The sequence below is a fragment of the Phlebotomus argentipes genome, unplaced genomic scaffold, assembly GCF_947086385.1.
Source record: "Phlebotomus argentipes unplaced genomic scaffold, Phlebotomus argentipes genome assembly contig_15, whole genome shotgun sequence".
Classification (NCBI taxonomy): domain Eukaryota; kingdom Metazoa; phylum Arthropoda; class Insecta; order Diptera; family Psychodidae; genus Phlebotomus; species Phlebotomus argentipes.
The window spans coordinates 4,839,767-4,854,328 of record NW_026776181.1 but is presented as its reverse complement, the minus strand read 5'-3'; the positions used below and the strand labels follow the sequence as shown (position 1 = coordinate 4,854,328).

At 40.5% G+C, this 14,562-nt stretch overlaps 2 protein-coding genes across 3 annotated transcripts in view; both read left to right on the top strand.

The window, feature by feature from the left end:
• The window catches only part of LOC132261562 (1-phosphatidylinositol 4,5-bisphosphate phosphodiesterase classes I and II), a 51,288-nt gene extending 37,324 nt beyond the window's left edge, over positions 1–13,964 (top strand). The window contains exons 6-20 of one of the 2 annotated variants that reach the window (XM_059760432.1): positions 2,897–3,082; positions 3,487–3,687; positions 3,751–3,933; positions 4,234–4,414; positions 4,479–4,743; positions 5,676–5,773; positions 7,049–7,265; positions 7,565–7,893; positions 8,322–8,522; positions 8,627–8,806; positions 9,400–9,547; positions 9,610–10,093; positions 10,162–10,396; positions 11,248–11,502; positions 11,571–13,964. In XM_059760432.1, the coding sequence (XP_059616415.1) occupies positions 2,897–3,082; positions 3,487–3,687; positions 3,751–3,933; positions 4,234–4,414; positions 4,479–4,743; positions 5,676–5,773; positions 7,049–7,265; positions 7,565–7,893; positions 8,322–8,522; positions 8,627–8,806; positions 9,400–9,547; positions 9,610–10,093; positions 10,162–10,396; positions 11,248–11,502; positions 11,571–11,720 (3,313 nt within the window). In that variant the 3' untranslated portion in view covers positions 11,721–13,964. Of the gene's footprint in view, positions 1–2,896; positions 3,083–3,483; positions 3,688–3,750; positions 3,934–4,233; positions 4,415–4,478; positions 4,744–5,675; positions 5,774–7,048; positions 7,266–7,564; positions 7,894–8,321; positions 8,523–8,626; positions 8,807–9,399; positions 9,548–9,609; positions 10,094–10,161; positions 10,397–11,247; positions 11,503–11,570 lie in introns of both variants that reach the window. The other variant, XM_059760431.1, reaches the window with a different exon arrangement.
• Positions 6,030–6,982, top strand: LOC132261575 (uncharacterized). The gene has a single exon (XM_059760450.1). The coding sequence runs from the start codon at positions 6,514–6,516 to the stop codon at positions 6,757–6,759; it is 246 nt and encodes an 81-aa protein (XP_059616433.1). The 5' UTR covers positions 6,030–6,513; the 3' UTR covers positions 6,760–6,982.
• Positions 13,965–14,562: the final 598 nt, after the last annotated feature.

The following is a 14,562-nucleotide window of genomic DNA, read 5'->3' as shown; positions in this document are numbered from 1 at the left end:
GTTCTTGATATGGATATCCTGAAAGGTATTGTGCTGAACGAGAAGTTGTAACATTCTCAATTATAAGGATTGATCAATTGATGGTATTTTTCCTCTCAGCTCGGTAATAATCCCCATAAATCACACTATTGTGCATCATTCTCTGTCTCCTGTCCGTGTTTTCCGATATCGCTACCGTTATGTACCTTGAGCGATATCCCTGTCAGTGCTCTGAATAGATAAAAGTGGATCACAATGTGTTGTGGAGAATTTTTCATTATGAAAGGCACGCGGTGTTACACTAAAGCTGGGTTGCACATTCAACAGGGCGATTTCCATCAACTATGCAGATGCAACTGTTGATTTTCCCATTTCTTTAGTCTTTGAAACGACAGTTATCCGCATAAAATGCTTCTTTTGTAAACATTTGAAATGTAGATTTTCTTATTATGCTCATAAATTTTTAATTGAGAATATTTGGCATATTCTTTCATTCTTCAAAATGAGAACTGAGTAATATTTTCAGTTTATTTATTAACTTTGACATATTTCAGTCAAAAATTCCAGTAAGGAAACCGTATGAGATAAATTTCGCAAATTTCCCAGCGATATTAACGTTTTCGATTCACCCGACGAAATGGCGTTGTTGTTAATTTGAAATTTCTACAAGGGAAGGTTTCAAATGACACACGTGAAGATTTCAAGCTGCGCGTGTATGGATAAGGAATGTAATTGCCTTGCTCCTTCCCAACTCCATCATTGAACGGTGTGGCAGAATGCTGCAGCAACAGTTTGATGGATGGAGCTGGAAACCCAATACATCATCCATAAGTGCCATCTTTGGGCTGCGCCACGAGCACTCCAGGGGAACAGTGTTCATTGCACATGCGGAGGTGACAGGAATATTTATTCATGATGAGGACTTCCTGACAATTTGTCTGGCACAAGTCGCGTGTTTTGTTTATTCAACAGTCCTGGGAGAAATTCTCGAGTGTGTGGCAATTCTTGTGATATTTCAGCATATTGCCTTCAACATATATTGACATTTTACTTGACACGCCTAATGCTGTGTTATATGCTTGTCCATGTTCACCTTCTCAAAATGCCATACATGTAGTTTTCCCACTCATTTTCACTGAAAATATTGGAAGAAATGTTGGAAAGTTTGTCAACTGGGGAATCACTCAATTTTGTGTTTTGTGAATTCCCACAATCCCTAGAGAGCACAGCGTATACCACCTGAGGATGCTGAAAAGTCCTGAAATTGACCCCATTTTAGACACATCACTTCGCCATACTTGTGAGTTCTCAGCTTCATCTGGAAAATGCTTTCTTTATCACAATAAAAGTCCCACAGATGGGATTTTCGAGGCAACATTGCCCAGCTTATATGGTTGTTCAGGCATACCAAATGTCCATCATGTGGGAAAACTATCCTGTGTATTGTAATAGCCGAGCAAGAAGAATAAGATGTGATATCGCTACTTGTAGTGAGAGTTTCAGGAAAGTTTAATAGTTCTGAAAAAGCAATTAAATGTTTGAACATAAATCCTCGATGTAAGTTTATGTGAGTTTGTGCAATCGTAAAAATTGCACCACACTTTAATTCCACCGTATGGATGAGGAGTTATTACCAACTATTCCTCGCAATTGAATTTGATGTTCATCGTGGGTGTTTTATGATGTCTCATTAGGATAAGATCCTGGAAGAGTTGGAAAGTGCTTTTTTTCCTTCTTTATTCGCTCATGCAAATGCTGCTTGTTGCGCAATGTTTTCACGCAAATGTCTTCCTTGAAATTCCTCTTTATTTGGCGAGTTTGAATTATCACTGGGAGAAGCGGGTGATTTTTTATGCGTGATCCGCGAGAAAGGGTGAGATAACGACTGGGGATGCTTCCGTTATCAGTGGAAATAGGAAGTGAGTGGGCGGGAGGATTCAATGGAAGGAAAATAAATAGCGGCAAAGAGGGCGAAACGGGAGATTGTTGAGTAATCGCTGAGCGGATCAAATATATAGTCGTGAGAGAATCGCAATTTTTGAATGTCATCACTTTTGTGTCACGCCAATGAACGTGATCTGCGTGAATATGAATGAAAAGAGGAGGGGTGGTTTTTGAAATTTTGCTGCTACACCAACAAGAAGTGGCAGAATCGATGAAGATATGACTTTGTGTGGGTGTGGAAAAGAAGGGAAAATTGACTTGGGGAGTGTTTGAAAATTCAACTGTCACCACCCACTGTGATCCACCTGGCGTGAAGCATTTTAATCAACACCACTCGAGACAGCATCATTTTTTATCTGCAAAAAAACTTGTAGGCTGAACTGCTTATCTTTAGAGTTGATCCCATTTGTTCCAATTACACTCGAAGAGAGAGAGAATACAAGCGGTGGGAAAACATCAAGTCTTGGTCTTTCATCAATAATTTCAGTCTTCAATGAATTTTTGATTGAGTAAACTCTCTCAGGATGTTCCCCAGGACTCGTGCAGTGTATTTGAAGAAGCAATGAATTGCTTCATTTGCCCCTGTCTAACATGATTTTACCATGTCAAGCTTGGAAAATTGACATTACTCAAGGATGGGTTTGTGCTCTCAAAATGAATTTCACGAGAATTTGACCAGAAGCTGCTCATTTGTTATTCATCCAGGGTAAAAAGTGAGCCCGTGACTTGAGATTTTCACACAAGAAGAGTTGAGCTCTTCGGTCAAAGAAGCACTTTGCTCAGACAGCGATCCATGGTGGGAAATTGGGGAGGCAATCAAGAAAAAGAGAAACATAGTATTACAGAAAACATAATCTTTCTGCGCCCCTTTTCGCATGCGGGAATTGATTGGGGAAAAGGATACGCGCACCCTATTTATTAATTCAGAATATTGAACATGAAACTGAAATGCTCGTCTTTTTAAATATTGCAGCATCGTGAAGATGTTCGCTGTGAATAAAGATGACAGGCGGCGTGTGGAGAAAGCCATGGATATATCTGGATTCCCTTCTGGCAAGGGTGAATCTCTTCTGCCCAATAAATTTCAATTTGAAGACTTTTTCAATCTCTACAAAAATCTGACGCAGCGCTCAGAATTGGAGAAGATTTTCGAAGAGCTGTAAGTTGAAAACAATGTTATTTACTCTAACTTTCACTGCATAAGAGATTTTTGCATTTGCATGTCTTTATCCTCAAATAAATTGCATTTCTTACACACACCATGTTTTGCATTCTGATTTATAAATGAAAATAGCTTGTGACGAGTAGGAATGTTGATGCACAGGACGAATGCAGAGGGTTGTTTTTGTGTACAATTTATTCAGTATAAAGCATCCCATCAAGTATATTACCTCCTTATCATTAATTCTCCACAAATTCGAAGCTTCTGCGAATAATGATATGCAAATCTCCTAGAGCAGAAGGCGTTTCGATGCGGGGAAGGCATCAAAATGCAAAATTCTCCCTTAAAATGATCCTAATGCGAAACCGTCATTATTTCATTTCTCCTTTCACACCAAGCAGCAGTTCTGGCACGACGAAGAGGCGACTGATGTCCACTACACAGTTGGTTGACTTTCTCAATAAAACTCAGCGTGATCCACGCCTCAATGAGATTCTCCATCCGTATGCAAATCCCGCGAGAGCTAAAGACTTAATAGCCGAATATGAGCCAAATAAATTCAACGCCCAGAAGGGCCTTCTGAGTTTCGATGGATTCCTGAGGTGAGAAGCTTTAAAATGTGATTCATGCTAATCGGATTTTACTCTAATGCTTGAATTCTACAGGTATTTAATGTCTGAGGATAATCCAATAATGGCACCCACTAAATTGGACATTTGCGATGATATGGATCAACCAATGTCGCATTATTTTATCAATTCCTCCCACAACACCTATCTCACCGGTCATCAGTTGACTGGGAAGAGTTCCGTTGAGATTTATCGACAGTGCTTGCTGGCTGGCTGCAGGTGAGGAAAAGCTTGAAGTAATGAGTGCATATAATCCACTGAAATGGGCAGTGAAATGCCTCTTGGCAACCACCATTTCTTTGTGTTTTCATTTTCAAATCTCCCTTGCGCAGTTTTACTGCTTTTTCATCTCGCGAAGAGCGGGTGTGGCGAGACTATAAAGTAATCCTCTGGAGTGTGTTTGGTTAATTTCGCTATAGAGAAAATTAATATGGAGTGTAGAGACAATTTCAATGTAATATCTAATTAAGGTTTAATGGCAAAACGTGGCCGCCGGGGTGTTTATCTTTGTCGTTGAAGGTGTGTGGAGTTGGACTTCTGGAATGGCAAACTCGAGGAGCCTGTTATTGTTCATGGGTATACGTTTGTTCCTGAAATAACGGCGAAGGATGTGCTGGAAGCAATAGCTGAGAGTGCATTTAAAACTTCAGACTATCCTGTGATATTAAGTTTCGAAAATCATTGCAATACTAAGCAACAAGTGAGTAACTCCTCTCTTACTCTGCTTGACTGAAAGACAATATGAACATTGTGTGGTTTTCCAGGCCAAAATAGCGAATTACTGTCGGGACATCTTTGGTGATATGTTGCTGGACAAGTGTCTGGATTCTCATCCGCTGGAGCCAAATGTAGAACTCCCGCCGCCGGCCATGCTGCGGCGTAAGATAATCATAAAGAACAAGAAGAAGCACCACCACCATCACCATCACTACAAGAAGACGGCGGCGGCTGTGGCGGCTGCTGCGGCGGGAGCTGCAGCGAATTCCGGTGCCACGAACCAGAACAGCGGCCCACAGAGCGGTGCAACAGGTGAGAAGAGCAAATATTCCCATTGGGATGGAGGTGAACTAGTATTCTACCACATAAATTCATAATTTATATCACTTGGCGCTGAGTTTGGTGCGAGTGGCCAAAAGAGAGACCTGGGCCAGGACGACGGGAAAGGGAGGAGGACTAATGGAGACCGCTCAGTGCATGATTTAATTTTGTTTATTCGCTCATGAGATGCCCATGTTTGGAGGCTGCCAGCGGCAGAGAGAGCTTCACAATGGCTTTTTAATGAATGGCTCTGAAATTAGCCATAACTTGGCGGGCAAATGCCGCAAGAGGATTAAAATTGTCCACTCGGGAAACATGTCGTTAAGTATAATAATCAAATGTGTCGTAAAAGGACTCGTGAGGGATTTTCATATTACAATTTTGACATTTTGAATAGGCAAATAGCAAGTCAATTTGTGATAAAACTAAACCAAAATGGTCAACTAATGTTGGAAGTTTCAAATTAATACTGAGCTCAGAGGGCTTAAAATGAGCCAACATACAATTCCACTTCAGTTTGTCTGGTCCACTAGGTGCGGTCGGATGAACTTTGGACATGTTCAGAACAGAAATAGCGAAAGTTGAACAAAAAATCAAATGAAATTCAAGCTCTCGTCATATTTTTGACGATAAAATACATCTTTTCCGAGAATTTTTCATATCCCCCGCTGAAAATATAGCGAAATTTGCGCTACAGCCACGATCCTTGGGCGTGTACAGCAAGCTCTCCAAGGGTTGTCTTTAGCGGAAAATGTGATTCATGAATTATTATTTCAGGGATGAAATGGAAAGCGTGATAAAAGGCATATAAATTAGTAATACAAACATACATATGTGATATGGTGAAATATTAAATCGAATGCAGAGTATTTTCCTGATGAAATTTTAATTGTATTTTCTTCGCTCACTCGCTCCACTTTCAGGCGGCATCGGGAGTGATGAGATGCTTCAGGCGGTGCCGACAACTTCAACTGTACCCACCGGAAATGGAGATTTACCCCATCATGCACCCCCTCTTCAGGTGAGTTGCTGTCATATCTCAGAATCTCACTCTGCACGTCGGATCTCTCACATGCAAATAGATAATAAGTTAACTGGCATTACATGACACTCACTATGGTTGGGAATTTATGATTAGCTGAGTGTGGCTGAGCAGCTCTTTCGCGACGGCACGATTGAGAGTTGGCAGGCGTTTGTGGGGCAAGTTTTGCGTACTGGGTGGGATTTTGGAGGATTTACAGATGGTGTATGCGCTTTAGACACATTGTAACTACACTGCAATTTTATGGTTCAGTTGCTTTTTGGCCACTGGACAGTGTGCATGTTGTATTTGGCTGTGGCAGCGTGGAAACTTCCTCTTGACCTTTCTTGCGGAGAGCATTCAACAATTCGCCTCCAAAACACCATCGCGTATTGATTGCACTTCGAGGAATTTGATGGCAAATCAATCTTCAATGATTATTCGGCTTTCACGGCGAGGGCCAGTGTTTACTTACCAACGCCACACACCATCTTGAGAATCTGCCGCCCAAATTTTAACTCTGTGGCGAGGATTTTTCACATGGTTATATCCTCAGTGTGTGTATTGTTGTGAAAATTTCACTTAGCAACGAAAATGGCGAGAGCGCACTATCGATTAAACTGAAGTGGAAAGAGAGAGAGAGAGGGAGAGAGGATTTTGTGGAAAATTTAATATATTGAGGGTTGTGTGGTGCTTTTTTGTGGTAGGCGAGGAGAAAAAAAAGAGGAGAGACGTGAAAAATGTCTCATGTGGAAGCAATAACCAAGGAGGAGATTCTTCAGGTGTACGAGATGTGTCTGAGCAATATAAATTTGGGCAAAATGCGGGATTTGAGGAATGATGCCAAACTCCGTGCTGTGAATACGGCAGCGACTTATGAGGAATTTGAGGACATTGTCAACTCTGCACACTTGAAGCCATTCCGGAAGGGTGAGAAGGAGCGCATCGAGCAGATGAAAAATCCACGTTGGAATACATCCATTTAGATATGCTGAGATTACGTCTTGTTTCACTGCTTGTGCCAGCGTTTTTCCTGCCTTTTTGCGTGAGTGTTGTGTCATTGTGTAGGGTGGAAAATTAATTTTTCTCCCCATATTTCAATATGGTTTGAGGACTTGTGTCTGTGTGGAGAATTTGCACTGAGAGGTTGGCTGTAAAAGAGGGAGAGAGAGAGAGAGAAAGACGTTGCAATAAAGAGAAAATGTAGGAAAATGCAGATTCATATGCCAATTATTCACTTTCTTTGTCTCTTATTTAAATGGTTCGTGCTATTAGCAAATACGCCAGAGCTCGAAGGAGAGCACAGGATCGTCGGACACGGACAGCTCCAGTGATGACGAATCCATGCCAGGATCAACGGCGAATGCCGCCGGCGGTGCAGAGCAGAGAGACAAAGTACAACAAGCTAAAGAGACTGAAGCTGGCGCTGAGATATCGGCGCTCGTTAATTATGTTCAACCGGTGCACTTCAGCAGTTTCGAGAATTCAGAAAGTAATTATACGCTTCTTTTCTTATGCGCCTTGTGCATTTCTTAGGCTATATCAACTGTTGTAGAAAATGAATTGAATTTTTATCCCTAAGTAAGGAAGAAGAAAAAAAATATTACGACTGTTTTTATCTCAATTGGCAAGCTTCCTTAAGTTCTCTCACTGAGTTTTCGTCAACTTTAAGCAGTAGTAAAGTTTCCCAAGTACTAAAACAATATATAAAGTGAGTAGATGTAATTAATTTTCCTCCTTCTTCCCTTCTCTTCCTTTGCCAAATGCCTCGCGGGATTGAAACGACCACAGAGAAGAATCGCTACTATGAGATGTCGTCGTTCGATGAGAAGCAGGCGACGACTTTGCTGAAGGAGCGCCCGATAGAGTTTGTCAACTACAACAAGCACCAATTGTCCAGGGTTTATCCGGCGGGGACGCGCTTCGACAGCTCCAACTTCATGCCACAACTGTTCTGGAACGCCGGCTGCCAGCTGGTGGCGCTCAACTACCAGACCCTCGATCTCGCAATGCAGCTCAATCTGGGCATCTTTGAGTACAACCACCGCTGCGGATACCTGTTGAAGCCTGAGTTTATGCGCAGAACAGACAGGCGTCTCGATCCCTTCGCCGAGAGTACAGTAAGTCAAGCAGGAAAATGTTTGATTGACATTGTGGCGATTCACGGTATAAAGTTGTACATGAAATGTGGTTGAGGGAAAAATGCGTGAGTTAAATGGGGATTTTCAGCATGTACGCTTCCATGCTCACGAGTTTTAGTGCCAACCGATGGAAAGCTCTCTCTCTCTTGAAAATGTGAATGCAGCGACTTGGAAAATATTTCCACTTGAGTTTCTTTTTTTTTTGGGCCTCTGACACAAATTCTTTCGCTCTCTTCTCTTGTTCAATGTCAGATGCTCGATGCTTCCAATCAACAGTTGTTCATTCTATAATCCCACTGGGCGAACGGAGAGGGAATCCCACTGGGTGTCCTGAATTCCACCGAAGAATTTTTCTATTTTCTTGTCATACCGAAATTGATTTGGATTTTTTCTCTGGCATTTCGTAGGTGGATGGTATCATTGCTGGCACGGTATCGATAACGGTGCTGTCTGGTCAGTTCCTCAGCGACAAGAAGGTGGGAACGTACGTCGAGGTGGATATGTATGGCCTGCCGGCGGACACCGTGAGGAAAAAGTTTCGCACAAAAATAGTCCGAGACAATGGAATTAATCCTGTCTACGATGAGGAGCCATTTGTCTTCAAAAAGGTCTTGTATCAATTTTTTCTCTCCCCCTCTCTGCCTGCCTTGATTTTGACTTGAGTGATAAAATCTCTCGCCTTTTTGCCTATCTATTTTTGGACACTCTTTAGGTCGTTCTTCCTGAATTGGCGTGCGTTCGCATCACGGCGTACGAAGAGGGCGGCAAGTTTATTGGTCATCGTGTTCTTCCTGTCATTGGACTCTGTCCAGGATATCGACATCTCTCTCTTCGGACGGAATTGGGTCAACCACTCACCCTGGCCTCGCTTTTCCTCTGCATTGTTGTGAAGGTACGTTATTTGCTCAGCCACCGTGTGAGATCAACAAAAGGCCACAAATAATGGACCCACGAGTGGGTTTTCCCCACAGTTAACCACTCGCGCACTACAAAACTAATTATCCGAAAAAATGGCTTTAGTCAAATACTGGCCAAATTGAGTAGAAACTAATCGAATTTCACAACACAGTCCAAAACATATTTATTTTGACTAGAAATTCGGTATTTTTCTTGTCTAAATAGCTTCAACAAATAGATTACACCAGAATAACTGGATAGTAGCGAAATATTTGAAATCCTGAAGAAAAGACACTAAAAAAAAAACATTGAAAAGTATGGAGAATTGACGATAGCGAAGAAGTTATTAAGACCTGGGATTTTTTCGGAAAAAAATCCGTTTTTTTATCTTTTTTTTATTTTTCACAATACTGTATCATTTTGAGTTATAACTTAAGGGTAAAATATTGTACAATTTGGCTCTGATTATGCTTCTAGAGTCGAATAAATTTGTTGTTGATATAAATTTGTTGATTCAGCCGAATATTGCCCATACTGATAATCCTCAATGCCATCCCTATTTATTCCTCTATTCTTTGCCCTCCGCAGGATTATGTACCAGATGGATTATCGGACTTTGCTGAGGCTCTCGCTAATCCAATTAAGTATCAGAGTGAATTGGAGAAACGCGCTGAACAGTTGGCAGTTCTGACGGAAGATATGGAGCCCACAGCTGAAGATGATGTTCCAAATAGCTGTAAGATTGTCCCTCCTTTGAATGTTCCGTGCACAATGACGATGTATTTGGTGGCTTTACAGGTCCAAAGAAGGAGCTGAAGGTGCTCGAAGGAGTGTCTGGTAGTCCCAAGCATCGCATCAGTATCGCTCCGTCGGCGTCGCTGAGTGTGGAAATCCTGGCTGATGGGGATTCTGATGTGTCCTTCAATGCCTCCGTGGCGAGCGGGAGTGTGCAGATGACGAGTGGAACGGCAGCGTCAAGCACGACGGTGTCCTCGACTGTTGTTCAGCAGGCGTCAGTGGATCAGTCGGTGTCGAGCTCCAGCAAGTCCGCTGAGGCGACTGAAGCGGATGCCATTGTGGCTGAGCCACTGGTGAAGATCCTGGAGCACAAGTTGATACGCGAGAAGAGATGTGAGATGGAGAAGAAGCTGGAGAGTTTGCGGAAGAAGCACGACAAGGAGAAAGTGCGAGTGTCGGCGCAGAAGAACAGCGAACAGAGTGACAAAAAGTCCAAGTTCTACATGAGCAATAAACTTGTGAAGCGTCTGAGCAGCAAAAATATGTGAGTTTCCATGCCAATTTTTGGGCTAAGAAGACTTGTTGATTACATTTTGTGCACTGTCTTTCCAGAAGTGATACGAATCTGCAAGTTCCTCCGTGTCCCAGTGATATTGTGGACTCGCCGGATGGGGAGAGTGAGGAGCGGGCGGGCATCACAAGGAGCCACTCTGAGAGATTGCTGGCCGTCTGCCGAGAATATGCCACTGCCTACAGGGAGATTCAGGAGAAGTACCATGAGATAATCTACAACACGGCAGAGAAAGTTCTGAGGAATTCGCAAGCGAATCAAATGAAACGTCTGAGAGTAAGTGGAATTATCTCACCAATTTATGGTATGCCCCAAATGTTTTATTCATTTATCAATTTATCATTTTGGCGTGTATATTTGGAACGTATAAGAATTATTGCTTTGAAGTTTTCTCGAGAACTCCTACACAAGTTTCTCATTCAATTGCAAAATCTATATGTACATGTGAGTCTACTTTTTGCAATCATCTTGCAATGTTGTGCGAGTTTGCTGGCACAGAAGGACGAGAATATATGAACAATATACCTTTGATGGGAGTGGGAAATTCACTTGCCACATATATGAAATTAATAAAGAGCCTGTGTGAAGTCTAAGAAGTTGAAATAATTTCAACTATCAGAATTACAAGTGTGGTTTATTTGCCTGAGACATTCAAGTTAAATACAATGTACAAAAGTTTGCTGTACTGGAATCTTATAAACTTTCATGTTGTATGCTAATCTTCTATTACACATTCACAATTTGTCTTGTTTATCTGGTGATATTTGCTATATTATAATGATGGTAACTTTCGGAAGAGCGCCTGAGTAAATGTTGAGACATAAATGTTGTAACTTGACAAATATGATGCATTGATGTGGAAATGGGTAAAGTAAAGGTAAATGCTTAAATATGTGAGTAATTATTGGAAAAATCGAATGAACGTTGTAGACAATGCTGAGTTGGAAACTGAAAATAATCACGATATTTTAATAATATCTGTGCTAATGTAGTGATGATTGCGCGGTGGTTTCATTCCTCGGCCTTTCATTGCCTATAATTAAAATCATCACATTACGGAACGTTTTCTTCAGCCTGACTATCGTCAGAATCTTGATCTAATTGGCGCTTTTTGCCGTCGCTTACAGACGCTGCTGGAGAAGGAGACGAGCGAAGTGATGCGGAAGCTGCAGATGGACAGGCGGAATGAGGTGAAAGCCCTGGCGTTGGTGCATCGTGACCGCGATGAGTTGGTGCGGATGAAGCGCGAGGTGGCGTCGTCGCTGGTGGGCCGTGGCGTCACGGAGAGGGTGCGCCTGACCCAGGCCTTTGAGAAGCGTCGCGATGAGCTTCAGCGTCAGCACGATGCCGTGAGGAGTGCTCTGGCTGAGCACAGAGCGAAGGTAATGAGGCGAAAGCGCGATGGGAGGGCAAATGTCAATTCTAACTCTCCTGAATCGAAACATTTCAGGGGCGCGCTTTGCTGGAGAAGGAGTCAGAATCTCGTTCTTGCATCTCATCGGATGGATTTTTGGTGTTGTTCAATGCTTCCGGTGCGGAGAACAGTCAGACATCTTCCAGTGTTAATAACAGTGCAGGAATGCACATTGAATCTCTCTAAGGAAGGAATCTTCAGAGCATCCAAGCGCGAATTTGTGAAGGAGAGAAAAAAAAACATGAAAAACAGTATTTAATGGCCTAACACACAACTCTTAGATGAAATTTAGTGGCGAAACTGAAAGATGAAACTTGAGAATTAATTAAAGAATATATAACTTAATAATATCTGTGGTTAGACACTTTTCCCATTTTGTAGATAATAACCAGAGTATATAAACTGATAATATATTTCTAAAGATAAGAATAGTGAAGAAGAGCAACTAAATAGTCATAAAATTAGTGGCTTCAATGGAGAATACTTTAGTCGTATGGATTTTTGTGAGGGAGGAATTTAGCAGATTGTAATCTGTTTTATTTTTTTTGATTTTTTTTTCTATGAAAAGACGCGGTGTTTTACGACCCATCCCGCTTATGAATCCCGAAAGAAAGTGAAATGTCCTATACTCACTTTAAGAACGAAATTGATATTAATGTTAATAATGAGATATATAATCTATTTTTTATTGATCTCACGAATTTTTACTTTATTTATCGTCCATTTTAGAGAGAATTTTTGTAACTCTGTTGAAAGCTACACCTTTTCTGAATCATTCTTTGTGCCAATAAACCAATTTGGGAAGGAATAAGAAACTCCACCTCTGCAACAATTTAGAGACCTACTTTATAGCGCTACAAGCGAGAGAGAGAGAGAGAGAGAGAGAGAGAGAGAGAGAAAGAGAGAAGCATGTTTAGGACAGGCAAAATACCATTACTTAGAAAATAGTTAAGTAAGTAATTGATAATGGAAATTGAAAATGATGAAAAAGCAAAGCACTTTTTGAATTGAATGTAAAAAGAACCTCTTTAGAAATAGTGTGATGATATATTGTAGTGGAACTATGCATATATATTTCAATATGACTTCTACGAAAGGAATTGCTGTAAAGACGCGTTTTCAGAGAAACATTTTTCAACAGTTAAACTGATTGTGTGGTACAAAAGAAAACACAGTAAATGTGCCATAACAAACTTCCTCTGTCTTCTCCAAAGCCAAAAGATAAAATCAATCGTACACAAATATATATAAGGACTTGTTTTTCATCGACAAAACCCAGATTTTACCGTTTCCTCGTTGCAATATTTCATGTAATCTTCAGGAATCAGAAAATAATCAGTCACACAAACAATGGTAGAAAATATGATATAAAGGAAAAGTAGATGAACTTAATTAAATTCTATCGACAATCAGTAACTATACTAAATAGACGAGAGAAAGAGAGGGAGAGAGAGAGAGGGAAAGGGAAAAAAGGAGGAATTACCATAAAAACGGTGTCTAAAATATACTTAGAGGACAAAGATATTATAATTGTGGTAATTTCCACTGAAGAGTGGGAAGTCTTAGCAATTTGTAAATATATGAAAATCTTGAGAAAAGACCCACGGTCGATAAATTAACAAGAGAAAAAGTCCAGTCGCTGAGGTGTGAAAATCTCCAGCCTCAAGGAAGTACATTTTGATGCAAAATTTAGCGCATGAAGCAAAACAAGAGAGAATCATTTCATCAAGTTTTGGACGGAAAACCACCTTAGATGTTTTACAATATAATTAATGGAAGGAATATAGTGAAAAAACACACACACACACACACACACATTTAGGTAAAAGAAAATAATCCGTATTGTATTGCAATCCTTTTTCGAATTGATCGCCAGACAAGCAAATTGTGAGGATATAATGTAATTTAGAGTTACAATGATTGGAAAGATTATGTGAAAAAAGATTCCATAATGTGTAAATAATAAGTTTTAGACTTTAGTGTTCATAATAGCGATTTCTGCGATATTTAGAGAAATGAAGGATATAATTTGTTGCACTGATTTGTTTTTTTCTTTATTGCAACATAAACATTGGAACCGTTTTACTTTGGCGGGACATTTTGTGAGCAAACGACTGGGCGGAGCATAGAAGTGGGCGTGTCTCAATGCTGAAGCCCGCTAAAGTAATACAGTGTCTATTTTACTATACTGAAGTGAGCTCTAAGCACAAATTTCATTATACATTTCGACAATATTTACATGAGCCCCTTTATTTTCACCATCAGTATTACATGTTGCTTCCATACAATTTGATTTTAATTACTCGCAAACTCGAAGACAGCTTTTCCTTTGAAATTCAATTCCCTCTGAGCCAATAAATTGTTAATTGAATAATAAATTGGAAGGAGTGTGGAGAAATTACAGGGTTCGCACTCGCTTTCCTGAGAGTAGAGGTAAAAAAAAAGCGTAGTTGAGAGGAAGGAGCATTGAAACTATAGCGGTAGATGGCAAAGAGTTTCATCAACTGTCGGCCTATGGATTCTTGTGTTTGTTACAATTATAAATTTATCCTACGGAGGATGTTGGGGATTTTTCGAGAGAAGGACTAGTATTTGCATTGAAGTAGGAATTCTTGTTGACTAAATGTGCCTTGAACACACTATTTAGAAATTTTGTGGATGTTTTGTGCAGCGCCAAAAGCTTGGCAAACGGAATTTTGCGATGGTCTAAGAGAGTTCCTTTCTTTTTCCACCCCCTCCAAAATTGCTGTTTCTCTTCCTATACGCATTAAGTTCTTTCCTCTTCTAAGTTTCTCTCCCTTGAATATGGATGTCAATGATGAAATCATATAGAGAAAAAATGTACTTCTGACAAAATGAAAAAAAAATATAACTGCAAGATCGATAAATAAACATAAAATCCAAACTGTTACATGAGTGTTAACTAGGAAATAGCTACATATTTCACACATTCCAGTATATATTTTAGAAAAGGTGAAGTAGAGAGTACTGATAAAATGTTTTTCGCGATTATTTGTGAAAAATGGGT

Coding starts and splice junctions, on each gene's coding strand:
- LOC132261575 (XM_059760450.1), top strand. CDS start 6,514: ATGTCTCATGTGGAAGCAATAACCAAGGAGGAGATTCTTCAGGTGTAC.